Raw genomic sequence first — 13,857 nt, forward strand, 5'->3', positions numbered from 1 at the left:
TGCAGCCCCGGCACCGACCCCTCCTACTCCTCACCCGCATCATCTGCAGCCTCGGCACCGACCCCTCCCCCGCATCATCTGCAGCCCCGGCGCCGACCTCTCCTCCTCCTCACCCGCATCATCTGCAGCCCCAGCACCGACCCCTCCTCCTCCTCACCCGCATCATCTGCAGCCCCAGCACCGACCTCTCCTCCTCACCCGCATCATCTGCAGCCCCAGCACCGACCCCTCCTCCTCCTCACCCGCATCATCTGCAGCCCCGGCACCGACCCCTCCTCCTCACCCGCATCATCTGCAGCCCCGGCACCGACCCCTCCTCCTCCGCACCCGCATCATCTGCAGCCCCGGCACCGACCCCTCCTCCTCCTCACCCGCATCATCTGCAGCCCCGGCACTGACCCCTCCTCCTCCTCACCCGCATCATCTGCAGCCCCGGCACCGACCCTCCTCCTCCTCACCCGCATCATCTGCAGCCCCGGCACCGACCCCTCCTCCTCCTCCTCACCCGCATCATCTGCAGCCCCGGCACCGACCCCTCCTCCTCCTCCTCACCCGCATCATCTGCAGCCTCGGCACCGACCCCTCCTCCTCCTCACCCGCATCATCTGCAGCCTCGGCACCGACCCCTCCTCCTCCTCACCCGCATCATCTGCAGCCCCAGCACTGACCTCTCCTCCTCCTCACCCGCATCATCTGCAGCCCCGACACCGACCCCTCCTCCTCACCCGCATCATCTGCAGCCCCATCACCAACCCCTCCTCCTCACCTGCATCATCTGCAGCCCCAGCACGAGCCCTCCTCCTCACCCGCATCATCTGCAGCCCCAGCACCGACCTCTCCTCCTCACCCGCATCATCTGCAGCCCCAGCACCGACCCCTCCTCCTCACCCGCATCATCTGCAGCCCCAGCACCGACCCCTCCTCCTCACCCGCATCATCTGCAGCCCCAGCACCGACCCCTCCTCCTCACCCGCATCATCTGCAGCCCCGGCACCGACCCCTCCTCCTCACCTGCATCATCTGCAGCCCCAGCACCGACCTCTCCTCCTCACCCGCATCATCTGCAGCCTCAGCACTGACCCCTCCTCCTCACCCGCATTATCTGCAGCCCCGGCACTGACCCCTCCTCCTCCTCACCCGCATCATCTGCAGCCTCGGCACCGACCCCTCCTCCTCCTCACCCGCATCATCTGCAGCCCCGGCACCGACCCCTCCTCCTCACCCGCATCATCTGCAGCCCCAGCACCGACCCCTCCTCCTCACCCGCATCATCTGCAGCCCCAGCAACGACCCCTCCTCCTCACCCGCATCATCTGCAGCCCCAACACCGACCCCGCATCATCTGCAGCCCCGGCACCGACCCCTCCTCCTCCTCACCCGCATCATCTGCAGCCCCGGCACCGACCCCTCCTCCTCACCCGCATCATCTGCAGCCCCAGCACCGACCCCTCCTCCTCACCCGCATCATCTGCAGCCCCAGCAATGACCCCTCCTCCTCACCCGCATCATCTGCAGCCCCAGCACCGACCCCTCCTCCTCCTCACCCGCATCATCTGCAGCCTCAGCACTGACCCCTCACCCGCATCATCTGCAGCCCCAGCACCGACCCCTTCTCCTCACCTGCATCATCTGCAGCCCCAGCACCGACCCCTCCTCCTCACCCGCCTCATCTGCAGCCCCAGCACCGACTCCTCCTCCTCCTCACCCGCATCATCTGCAGCCCCAGCACCGACCCCTCCTCCTCCTCACCCGCATCATCTGCAGCCCCAGCATCGACCCCTCCTCCTCACCCGCATCATCTGCAGCCCCAACACCGACCCCTCCTCCTCACCCGCATCATCTGCAGCCCCAGCACCGACCCCTCCTCCTCACCCGCATCATCTGCAGCCTCAGCACTGACCCCTCACCCGCATCATCTGCAGCCCCAGCACCGACCCCTCCTACTCACCCGCATCATCTGCAGCCCCAGCACCGACCCCTCCTCCTCCTCACCCGCATCATCTGCAGCCCCAGCACCGATGCCTCATCATCTGCAGCCCCAGCACGACCCCTCCTCACCCGCATCATCTGCAGCCCCAGCACCGACCCCGCATCATCTGCAGCCCCGGCACCGACCCCTCCTCCTCCTCACCCGCATCATCTGCAGCCCCGACACCGACCCCTCCTCCTCCTCACCCGCTTCATCTGCAGCCCCGGCACCGACCTCTCCTCCTCACCCGCATCATCTGCAGCCCCGGCAACGACCCCTCCTCCTCAGCCGCATCATCTGCAGCCCCAGCACCGACCCCTCCTCCTCCTCACCCGCATCATCTGCAGCCCCAGCACCGACCCCGCATCATCTGCAGCCCCAGCACGACCCCTCCTCACCCGCATCATCTGCAGCCCCAGCACCGACCCCGCATCATCTGCAACCCCGGCACCGACCCCTCCTCCTCCTCACCCGCATCATCTGCAGCCCCGGCACCGACCTCTCCTCCTCACCCGCATCATCTGCAGCCCCAGCACCGACCCCTCCTCCTCCTCACCCGCATCATCTGCAGCCCCAGCACCGACCCCTCCTCCTCACCCGCATCATCTGCAGCCCCAGCACCGACCCCTCCTCCTCACCTGCATCATCGGCAGCCCCGGCACCGACCCCTCCTCCTCACCCGCATCATCTGCAGCCCCGGCACCGACCCCTCCTCCTCACCCGCATCATCTGCAGCCCCGGCACCGACCCCGCACCATCTGCAGCCCCGGCACCGACCCCTCCTCCTCACCCGCATCATCTGCAGACACGGCACCGACCCCTCCTCCTCACCCGCATCATCTGCAGCCCCGGCACCGACCTCTCCTCCTCACCCGCATCATCTGCAGCTCCAGCACCGACCCCTCCTCCTCAGCCGCATCATCTGCAGCCCCAGCACCGACCCCTCTTCCTCACCCGCATCACCTGCAGCCCCAGCACCGACCCCTCCTCACTTGCATCATCTGCAGCCCCGGCACCGACCTCTCCTCCTCACCCGCATCATCTGCAACCCCGGCACCGACCCCTCCTCCTCCTCCTCACCCGCATCATCTGCAGCCCTGGCACTGACCCCTCCTCCTCACCCGCATCATCTGCAGCCTCGGCACCGACCCCTCCGCATCATCTGCAGCCTCGGCACCGACCCCTCCTCCTCACCCGCATCATCTGCAGCCCCGGCACTGACTCCTCACCCGCATCATCTGCAGCTGCGACACCGACTCCTCCTCCTCACCCGCATCATCTGCAGCCCCGGCACTGACCACTCCTCCTCACCCGCATCATCTGCAGCCCCGGCACTGACCCCTCCTCCTCACCCGCATCATCTGCAGCCCCGGCACCGACCCCTCCTCCTCCTCACCCGCATCATCTGCAGCCCCGGCACCGACCCCTCCTCCTCCTCACCCGCATCATCTGCAGCCTCGGCACCGACCCCTCCTCCTCCTCACCCGCATCATCTGCAGCCCCGGCACCGACCCCTCCCCCTCACCCGCATCATCTGCAGCCCCAGCGCCGACCTCTCCTCCTCCTCACCCGCATCATCTGCAGCCCCAGCGCCGACCTCTCCTCCTCCTCACCCGCATCATCTGCAGCCCCAGCACCGACCTCTCCTCCTCACCCGCATCATCTGCAGCCCCAGCACCGACCCCTCCTCCTCCTCACCCGCATCATCTGCAGCCCCGGCACCGACCCCTCCTCCTCCTCACCCGCATCATCTGCAGCCCCGGCACCGACCCCTCCTCCTCCGCACCCGCATCATCTGCAGCCTCGGCACCGACCCCTCCTCCTCCTCACCCGCATCATCTGCAGCCCCGGCACCGACCCCTCCTCCTCCTCACCCGCATCATCTGCAGCCCCAACACCGACCCCTCCTCCTCACCCGCATCATCTGCAGCCCCAGCACCGACCCCTCCTCCTCACCCGCATCATCTGCAGCCTCAGCACTGACCCCTCACCCGCATCATCTGCAGCCCCAGCACCGACCCTTCCTCCTCACCCGCATCATCTGCAGCCCCAGCACCGACCCCTCCTCCTCACCCGCATCATCTGCAGCCCCGGCAACGACCCCTCCTCCTCACCCGCATCATCTGCAGCCCCAGCACCGACCCCTCCTCCTCCTCACCCGCATCATCTGCAGCCCCAGCACCGACCCCTCCTCCTCCTCACCCGCATCATCTGCAGCCCCGGCACGACCTCTCCTCCTCACCCGCTTCATCTGCAGCTCCAGCACCGACCCCTCCTCCTCACCTGCATCATCGGCAGCCCCGGCACCGACCCCTCCTCCTCACCCGCATCATCTGCAGCCCCGGCACCGACCCCGCATCATCTGCAGCCCCGGCACCGACCCCTCCTCCTCACCCGCATCATCTGCAGCCCCGGCACCGACCCCTCCTCCTCACCCGCATCATCTGCAGCCCCGGCACCGACCTCTCCTCCTCACCCGCATCATCTGCAGCTCCAGCACCGACCCCTCCTCCTCAGCCGCATCATCTGCAGCCCCAGCACCGACCCCTCTTCCTCACCCGCATCACCTGCAGCCCCAGCACCGACCCCTCCTCACTTGCATCATCTGCAGCCCCGGCACCGACCTCTCCTTCTCACCCGCATCATCTGCAACCTCGACACCGACCCCTCCTCCTCCTCACCTGCATCATCTGCAGCCCTGGCACTGACCCCTCCTCCTCACCCGCATCATCTGCAGCCTCGGCACCGACCCCTCCTCCTCACCCGCATCATCTGCAGCCTCGGCACCGACCCCTCCTCCTCACCCGCATCATCTGCAGCCCCGGCACTGACTCCTCCTCCTCACCCGCAGCCCCGGCACTGACCCCTCCTCCTCACCCGCATCATCTGCAGCCCCGGCACTGACCCCTCCTCCTCACCCGCATCATCTGCAGCCCCGGCACCGACCCCTCCTCCTCCTCACCCGCATCATCTGCAGCCCCGGCACCGACCCCTCCTCCTCCTCACCCGCATCATCTGCAGCCCCGGCACCGACCCCTCCTACTCCTCACCCGCATCATCTGCAGCCTCGGCACCGACCCCTCCCCCTCACCCGCATCATCTGCAGCCCCAGCGCCGACCTCTCCTCCTCCTCACCCGCATCATCTGCAGCCCCAGCACCGACCCCTCCTCCTCACCCGCATCATCTGCAGCCCCAGCACCGACCTCTCCTCCTCACCCGCATCATCTGCAGCCCCAGCACCGACCTCTCCTCCTCACCCGCATCATCTGCAGCCCCAGCACCGACCTCTCCTCCTCACCCGCATCATCTGCAGCCCCAGCACCGACCCCTCCTCCTCCTCACCCGCATCATCTGCAGCCCCGGCACCGACCCCTCCTCCTCACCCGCATCATCTGCAGCCCCGGCACCGACCCCTCCTCCTCCGCACCCGCATCATCTGCAGCCCCGGCACCGACCCCTCCTCCTCCTCACCCGCATCATCTGCAGCCCCGGCACCGACCCCTCCTCCTCCTCACCCGCATCATCTGCAGCCCCGGCACCGACCCCTCCTCCTCCTCACCCGCATCATCTGCAGCCCCGGCACCGACCCCTCCTCCTCCTCCTCCTCACCCGCATCATCTGCAGCCCCGGCACCGACCCCTCCTCCTCCTCACCCGCATCATCTGCAGCCTCGGCACCGACCCCTCCTCCTCCTCACCCGCATCATCTGCAGCCCCAGCACTGACCTCTCCTCCTCCTCACCCGCATCATCTGCAGCCCCGACACCGACCCCTCCTCCTCACCCGCATCATCTGCAGCCCCATCACCAACCCCTCCTCCTCACCTGCATCATCTGCAGCCCCAGCACGAGCCCTCCTCCTCACCCGCATCATCTGCAGCCCCAGCACCGACCCCTCCTCCTCACCCTCATCATCTGCAGCCCCACACCGACCCCTCCTCCTCACCCGCATCATCTGCAGCCCCACACCGACCCCTCCTCCTCACCCGCATCATCTGCAGCCCCAGCACCGACCTCTCCTCCTCACCCGCATCATCTGCAGCCCCAGCACCGACCTCTCCTCCTCACCCGCATCATCTGCAGCCCCAGCACCGACCCCTCCTCCTCACCCGCATCATCTGCAGCCCCAGCACCGACCCCTCCTCCTCACCCGCATCATCTGCAGCCCCGGCACCGACCCCTCCTCCTCACCCGCATCATCTGCAGCCCCAGCACCGACCTCTCCTCCTCACCCGCATCATCTGCAGCCTCAGCACTGACCCCTCCTCCTCACCCGCATTATCTGCAGCCCCGGCACTGACCCCTCCTCCTCCTCACCCGCATCATCTGCAGCCTCGGCACCGACCCCTCCTCCTCCTCACCAGCATCATCTGCAGCCTCGGCACCGACCCCTCCTCCTCCTCACCCGCATCATCTGCAGCCTCGGCACCGACCCCTCCTCCTCCTCACCCGCATTATCTGCAGCCCCAGCACCGACCCCGCATCATCTGCAGCCCCGACACCGACCCCTCCTCCTCGCGATCATCGCACTACGTGTCCGATTCTGATACACCGTCTACCCCCACGATAAGTGGCCACACAGCTCTGAGCGCTGCGGGATCATCTGGTGGTTCCTGCATCTGTTTCCTGGTAACTGCTGCTACGTGCTGAGTCCCGGGATGGGAGGAGGGGTGCGGGGTATGCGGTATATGGAGAGGTATGTAGAGGCAGTATATGGGCCCTCATTCCGAGTCGTTCGCTCGGAAATAATCTTCGCATCGCAGCGTTTTTCTGCTTAGTACGCATGCGCAATGTTCGCACTGCGACTGCGCCAAGTAATTTTGCTATGAAGATAGTATTTTTACTCACGGCTTTTTCTTCGCTCCGGCGATCGTAGTGTGATTGACAGGAAGTGGGTGTTACTGGGCGGAAACACGGCGTTTTATAGGCGTGTGGATAAAAACGCTACCGTTTCCGGAAAAAACGCGGGAGTGGCTGGAGAAACGGAGGAGTGTCTGTGCGAACGCTGGGTGTGTTTGTGACATCAAACCAGGAACGACAAGCACTGAACTGATCGCAGATGCCGAGTAAGTCTGAAGCTACTCTGAAACTGCTAAGTAGTTTGTAATCGCAATATTGCGAATACATCGTTCGCAATTTTAAGAAGCTAAGATTCACTCCCAGTAGGCGGCGGCTTAGCGTGTGTAACTCTGCTAAAATCGCCTTGCGAGCGAACAAGTCGGAATGAGGGCCATGGTGCGGGGTGCAGTGTACATAGAAGTGTGTGTGTCTGTTCCCCCGTAAGGGCTAAAACACACTACCCGGCTTTTGCCGGCCGGGAAAAACTTTGTCCGACATTGTAGTTAACAGTGTGAGGGCTAGGGTCCCTTCACACTGCACGGCCCCGGCCCGGCTGCCGGGTTGCAGCCGGGTCTCACCACTGGAAGGTCCAGCTGCCGGGCCGGCGCCGGGCCGTCTTTGTAGCCAGTAAACCGTGTGTGTGAAGGGGAGCTTTCACACACAACGTTTTTTTCTGAAGCCGTGTCTGATGCTGCGCATGCGCACAGCATTACACACGGCTCAAAGCCGTCCTGTGTGACAGACTCTGCCGGTTTCTCCCGGATGGCAAAAAGTCGGACAAAGTTTGTCCGGCTTTTTGCCATCCGGGGAAAACCGGCCAGTGTGTTAAGGAGCTCCATTGGCCGCCCTTCAGTGGCCGGCGGCGGTACCACAAGGGTGAGGATATATATGTGTGTGTATATTCTCTGTGCCCTGTATGTGTGTATATTCTCTGTGTCCTGTATGTGTGTGTATATACTCTGTGCCCTGTATGTGTGTGTATATTCTCTGTGCCCTGTATGTGTGTGTATATACTCTGTGCCCTGTATGTGTGTATATACTCTGTGTCCTGTATGTGTGTATATTCTCTGTGCCCTGTATGTGTGTATATTCTCTGTGTCCTGTATGTGTGTGTATATACTCTGTGCCCTGTATGTGTGTATATACTCTGTGCCCTGTATGTGTGTATATTCTCTGTGCCCTGTATGTGTGTGTATATTCTCTGTGCCCTGTATGTGTGTGTATATACTCTGTGCCCTGTATGTGTGTATATACTCTGTGTCCTGTATGTGTGTATATTCTCTGTGTCCTGTATGTGTGTATATTCTCTGTGTCCTGTATGTGTGTGTATATTCTCTGTGTCCTGTATGTGTGTGTATATTCTCTGTGTCCTGTATGTGTGTATATTCTCTGTGTCCTGTATGTGTGTGTATATACTCTGTGCCCTGTATGTGTGTATATACTCTGTGCCCTGTATGTGTGTATATTCTCTGTGCCCTGTATGTGTGTGTATATTCTCTGTGCCCTGTATGTGTGTATATTCTTTGTGTCCTGTATGTGTGTATATTCTCTGTGCCCTGTATGTGTGTATATTCTCTGTGCCCTGTATGTGTGTGTATATTCTCTGTGCCCTGTATGTGTGTGTATATTCTCTGTGCCCTGTATGTGTGTGTATATTCTCTGTGCCCTGTATGTGTGTGTATATTCTCTGTGCCCTGTATGTGTGTGTATATCCTCTGTGCCCTGTATGTGTGTATATTCTCTGTGTCCTGTATGTGTGTGTGTATATACTGTGTCCTGTATGTGTGTGTATATTCTCTGTGTCCTGTATGTGTGTATATTCTCTGTGTCCTGTATGTGTGTATATTCTCTGTGCCCTGTATGTGTGTATATTCTCTGTGTCCTGTATGTGTGTGTATATTCTCTGTGCCCTGTATGTGTGTGTATATTCTCTGTACCCTGTATGCGTGTGTGTATATACTCTGTGTACTGTATGTGTGTGTGTATATACTGTGTACCCTGTATGTATGTATATATGTAATACTGATGGTGATGGTCTATCTTTCTCCCAGGCAGATAAGTATGATGAAGAATCTTCTTGCACCCTATGAACAAAGGCCGTGGGCTCAAACTAACTGGATCCTCGTGAGGCTGTGGAGAGTGAGTTGGAGTGTGGTATATACTGAGGAGAGGAGGCTGAGTGTGTTTCATGGTGATAGATGGGAACATCAAAGGATAGGGGAGCTCTGCATTTCATGGTGAGAGTGTGGGAAAACACGTCATAGCGAGGGATAAGCGCAGTGTGTGGAGTGGGGAGGATGAGCGCAGTGTATGGAGTGGGAAGGATGAGCGCAGTGTATGGAGTGGGGAGGATGAGCGCAGTGAGTGGAGTGGGGGGGATGAGCGCAGTGTATGGAGTGGAGTGGGGAGGATGAGCGCAGTGTATGGAGTGGAGTGGGGAGGATGAGCGCAGTGTATGGAGTGGGGAGGATGAGCGCAGTGTATGGAGTGGAGTGGGGGGGATGAGCGCAGTGTATGGAGTGGGGAGGATGAGCGCAGTGTATGGAGTGGGGGGGATGAGCGCAGTGTATGGAGTGGGGAGGATGAGCGCAGTGTATGGAGTGGGGAGGATGAGCGCAGTGTATGGAGTGGGGGGGATGAGCGCAGTGTATGGAGTGGGGGGGATGAGCGCAGTGTTTGGAGTGGGGGGGATGAGCGCAGTGTATGGAGTTGGGGAGGATGAGCGCAGTGTATGGAGTGGGGAGGATGAGCGCAGTGTATGGAGTGGAGTGAGAGGGGATGAGCGCAGTGAGTGGAGTGGGGGCGATGAGCGCAGTGTATGGAGTGGAGTGGGGAGGATGAGCGCAGTGTATGGAGTGGAATGAGAGGGGATGAGCGCAGTGAGTGGAGTGGGGGTGGATGAGCATAGTGTATGGAGTGGAGTTGGGGAGGATGAGCGCAGTGTATGGAGTGGAGTTGGAGAGGATGAGCGCAGTGTATGGAGTGGAGTGGGGAGGATGAGCGCAGTGAGTGGAGTGGGGAGATGAGCGCAGTGAGTGGAGTGGGGGGGATGAGCGCAGTGTATGGAGTGGAGTGGGTGAGGATGAGCGCAGTGTATGGAGTGGGGAGGATGTGCGCAGTGTATGGAGTTGGGGACGAGCGCAGTGTATGGAGTGGAGTTTGGGAGGATGAGCGCAGTGTATGGAGTGGAGTTGGGGAGGATGAGCGCAGTGTATGGAGTGGAGTGGGGAGGATGAGCGCAGTGAGTGGAGTGGGGAGATGAGCGCAGTGAGTGGAGTGGGGGGGATGAGCGCAGTGTATGGAGTGGAGTGGGTGAGGATGAGCGCAGTGTATGGAGTGGGGAGGATGTGCGCAGTGTATGGAGTGGGGAGGATGAGCGCAGTGTGTGGAGTGGGGGGGGGATGAGCGCAGTGTATGGAGTGGAGTGGGGAGGATGAGCGCAGTGTATGGAGTGGGGAGGATGAGCGCAGTGTATGGAGTGGGGAGGATGAGCGCAGTGTATGGAGTGGGGGGGATGAGCGCAGTGTATGGAGTGGGGGGGATGAGCGCAGTGTATGGAGTTGGGGAGGATGAGCGCAGTGTATGGAGTGGGGAGGATGAGCGCAGTGTATGGAGTGGAGTGAGAGGGGATGAGCGCAGTGAGTGGAGTGGGGGCGATGAGCGCAGTGTATGGAGTGGGGAGGATGAGCGCAGTGTATGGAGTGGAATGAGAGGGGATGAGCGCAGTGAGTGGAGTTGGGGGGGGGGGATGAGCATAGTGTATGGAGTGGAGTTGGGGGGGACGAGCGCAGTGTATGGAGTGGAGTTGGGGAGGATGAGCGCAGTGTATGGAGTGGAGTTGGGGAGGATGAGCGCAGTGTATGGAGTGGAGGAGGATGAGCGCAGTGAGTGGAGTGGGGGAGGATGAGCGCAGTGAGTGGAGTGGGGGAGGATGAGCGCAGTGAGTGGAGTGGGGGGGGGATGAGCGCAGTGAGTGGAGTGGGGGGGATGAGCGCAGTGAATGGAGTGGGGGGGATGAGCATAGTGTATGGAGTGGAGTTGGGGGGACGAGCGCAGTGTATGGAGTGGAGTTTGGGGGGATGAGCGCAGTGTATGGAGTGGAGTGGGGAGGATGAGCGCAGTGAGTGGAGTGGGGAGATGAGCGCAGTGAGTGGAGTGGGGGGGATGAGCGCAGTGTGTGAAGTGGGGGGGATGAGCGCAGTGTATGGAGTGGAGTGGGGGGGATGAGCGCAGTGTATGGAGTTGAGTGGGGAGGATGAGCGCAGTGAGTGGAGTGGGGGGATGAGCGCAGTGAGTGGAGTGGGGGGATGAGCGCAGTAAGTGGAGTGGGGGGATGAGCGCAGTGAGTGGAGTGGGGGGGGGATGAGCGCAGTGAGTGGAGTGGGGGGGGGATGAGTGCAGTGAGTGGAGTGGGGGGGATGAGTGCAGTGAGTGGAGTGGGGGGGATGAGCGCAGTGAGTGGAGTGGGGGGGACGAGCGCAGTGTATGTAGTGGAGTTGGGGAGGATGAGCGCAGTGTATGTAGTGGAGTTGGGGAGGATGAGCGCAGTGTATGGAGTGGAGTGGGGGGGATGAGCGCAGTGTGTGGAGTGGGGAGGATGAACGCAGTGTATGGAGTGGGGAGGATGAGCGCAGTGTATGGAGTGGAGTGGGGGGGATGAGCGCAGTGTATGGAGTGGAGTGGGGGGGATGAGCGCAGTGTGTGGAGTGGGGAGGATGAGCGCAGTGTATGGAGTGGGGAGGATGAGCGCAGTGTATGGAGTGGGGAGGATGAGCACAGTGTATGGAGTGGAGTGGGGGGGATGAGCGCAGTGTATGGAGTGGGGAGGATGAACGCAGTGTATGGAGTGGAGTGGGGGGGGGATGAGCGCAGTGTATGGAGTGGGGAGGATGAGCACAGTGTATGGAGTGGAGTGGGGGGGATGAGCGCAGTGTATGGAGTGGGGAGGATGAGCGCAGTGTGTGGAGTGGGGAGGATGAACGCAGTGTATGGAGTGGGGAGGATGAGCGCAGTGTATGGAGTGGAGTGGGGGGGTGGATGAGCGCAGTGTATGGAGTGGGGAGGATGAGCGCAGTGTATGGAGTGGGGGGGATGAGCGCAGTGTATGGAGTGGGGAGGATGAGCACAGAGTATGGAGTGGAGTGGGGGGGATGAGCGCAGTGTATGGAGTGGGGAGGATGAACGCAGTGTATGGAGTGGAGTGGGGGGGGGATGAGCGCAGTGTATGGAGTGGGGAGGATGAGCACAGTGTATGGAGTGGAGTGGGGGGGATGAGCGCAGTGTGTGGAGTGGGGAGGATGAGCGCAGTGTATGGAGTGGGGGGGATGAGCGCAGTGTATGGAGTGGAGTGAGAGGGGATGAGCGCAGTGAGTGGAGTGGGGGGGGGATGAGCATAGTGTATGGAGTGGAGTTGGGGAGGATGAGCGCAGTGTATGGAGTGGGGAGGATGAGCGCAGTGTATGGAGTGGAGTGAGAGGGGATGAGCGCAGTGAGTGGAGTGGGGAGGATGAGCGCAGTGTATGGAGTGGAGTGAGAGGGGATGAGCGCAGTGAGTGGAGTGGGGGGGGGATGAGCATAGTGTATGGAGTGGAGTTGGGGAGGATGAGCGCAGTGTATGGAGTGGAGTTGGGGAGGATGAGCGCAGTGAGTGGAGTGGGGGGGGGATGAGCGCAGTGAGTGGAGTGGAGTTGGGGAGGATGAGCGCAGTGTATGGAGTGGAGTTGGGGAGGATGAGCGCAGTGTATGGAGTGGAGTGAGAGGGGATGAGCGCAGTGAGTGGAGTGGGGGGGGATGAGCATAGTGTATGGAGTGGAGTTGGGGAGGATGAGTGCAGTGTATGGAGTGGAGTTGGGGAGGATGAGCGCAGTGTATGGAGTGGAGTTGGGGAGGATGAGCGCAGTGAGTGGAGTGGGGGGGATGAGCGCAGTGAGTGGAGTGGGGGGATAAGCGCAGTGTATGGAGTGGAGTTGGGGAGGATGAGCGCAGTGTATTGAGTGGAGTTGGGGAGGATGAGCGCAGTGAGTGGAGTAGGGGGGGGATGAGCGCAGTGAGTGGAGTGGGGGGATGAGCGCAGTGAATGGAGTGGGGGGGATGAGCATAGTGTATGGAGTGGAGTTGGGGGGACGAGCGCAGTGTATGGACTGGAGTTGGGGAGGATGAGCGCAGTGTATGGAGTGGGGAGGATGAGCGCAGTGAGTGGAGTGGGGGGATGAGCGCAGTGAGTGGGGTGGGGGGGATGAGCGCAGTGTATGGAGTGGAGTGGGGGGGATGAGCGCAGTGTATGGAGTGGAGTGGGGGGGATGAGCGCAGTGTATGGAGTGGAGTGAGAGGGGATGAGCGCAGTGTATGGAGTGGGGAGGATGAGCGCAGTGTATGGAGTGGGGAGGATGAGCGCAGTGTATGGAGTGGAGTGGGGGGGATGAGCGCAGTGTATGGAGTGGAGTGGGGAGGATGAGCGCAGTGTATGGAGTGGAGTGGGGGGGATGAGCGCAGTGTATGGAGTGGAGTGAGAGGGGATGAGCGCAGTGTATGGAGTGGGGAGGATGAGCGCAGTGTATGGAGTGGGGAGGATGAGCGCAGTGTATGGAGTGGAGTGAGAGGGGATGAGCGCAGTGTATGGAGTGGAGTGAGAGGGGATGAGCGCAGTGTATGGAGTGGAGTGAGGGGATGAGCGCAGTGTATGGAGTGGAGTGGGGAGGATGAGCGCAGTGAGTGGAGTGGGGGGGATGAGCGCAGTGAGTGGAGTGGGGGGGATGTGCGCAGTGTATGGAGTGGAGTGGGGGGGATGAGCGCAGTGTATGGAGTGGAGTGAGAGGGGATGAACGCAGTTTTGTGGGGTGAGTAAGGAATGAGTTAGTAAATAGTAGGTAATGGGATGTTAGTATAATGATAGAAGTAGATACACACAGGTACTAACAATGATACATAGTGGTAATGATTCCTAATACCGCGGCCTGTGTCCCTGAATGACCTGCTAATACCGCGGCCTGTGTCCCTGAGTGACCTGTAATACCGCCGCCTGTGTCCCTGAATGACCTGCTAATACCGCGG

The 13,857-nt window shown here is 61.3% G+C and overlaps 1 protein-coding gene across 2 annotated transcripts in view; it reads left to right on the top strand.

Annotated features, from left to right (window-relative positions):
- Window positions 1-13,857, top strand: part of RNF123 (ring finger protein 123) — a 265,837-nt gene that overhangs the window by 135,294 nt on the left and 116,686 nt on the right. For both annotated transcript variants that reach the window (XM_063941450.1, XM_063941449.1), the window contains exon 30: window positions 8,859-8,946. In XM_063941450.1, coding sequence (XP_063797520.1) covers window positions 8,859-8,946 — 88 coding nt within the window. The remainder of the gene's footprint in view (window positions 1-8,858; window positions 8,947-13,857) is intronic.

The sequence above is a fragment of the Pseudophryne corroboree genome, chromosome 9 (genome assembly GCF_028390025.1).
Source record: "Pseudophryne corroboree isolate aPseCor3 chromosome 9, aPseCor3.hap2, whole genome shotgun sequence".
NCBI classification, from domain to species: Eukaryota; Metazoa; Chordata; class Amphibia; order Anura; family Myobatrachidae; genus Pseudophryne; species Pseudophryne corroboree.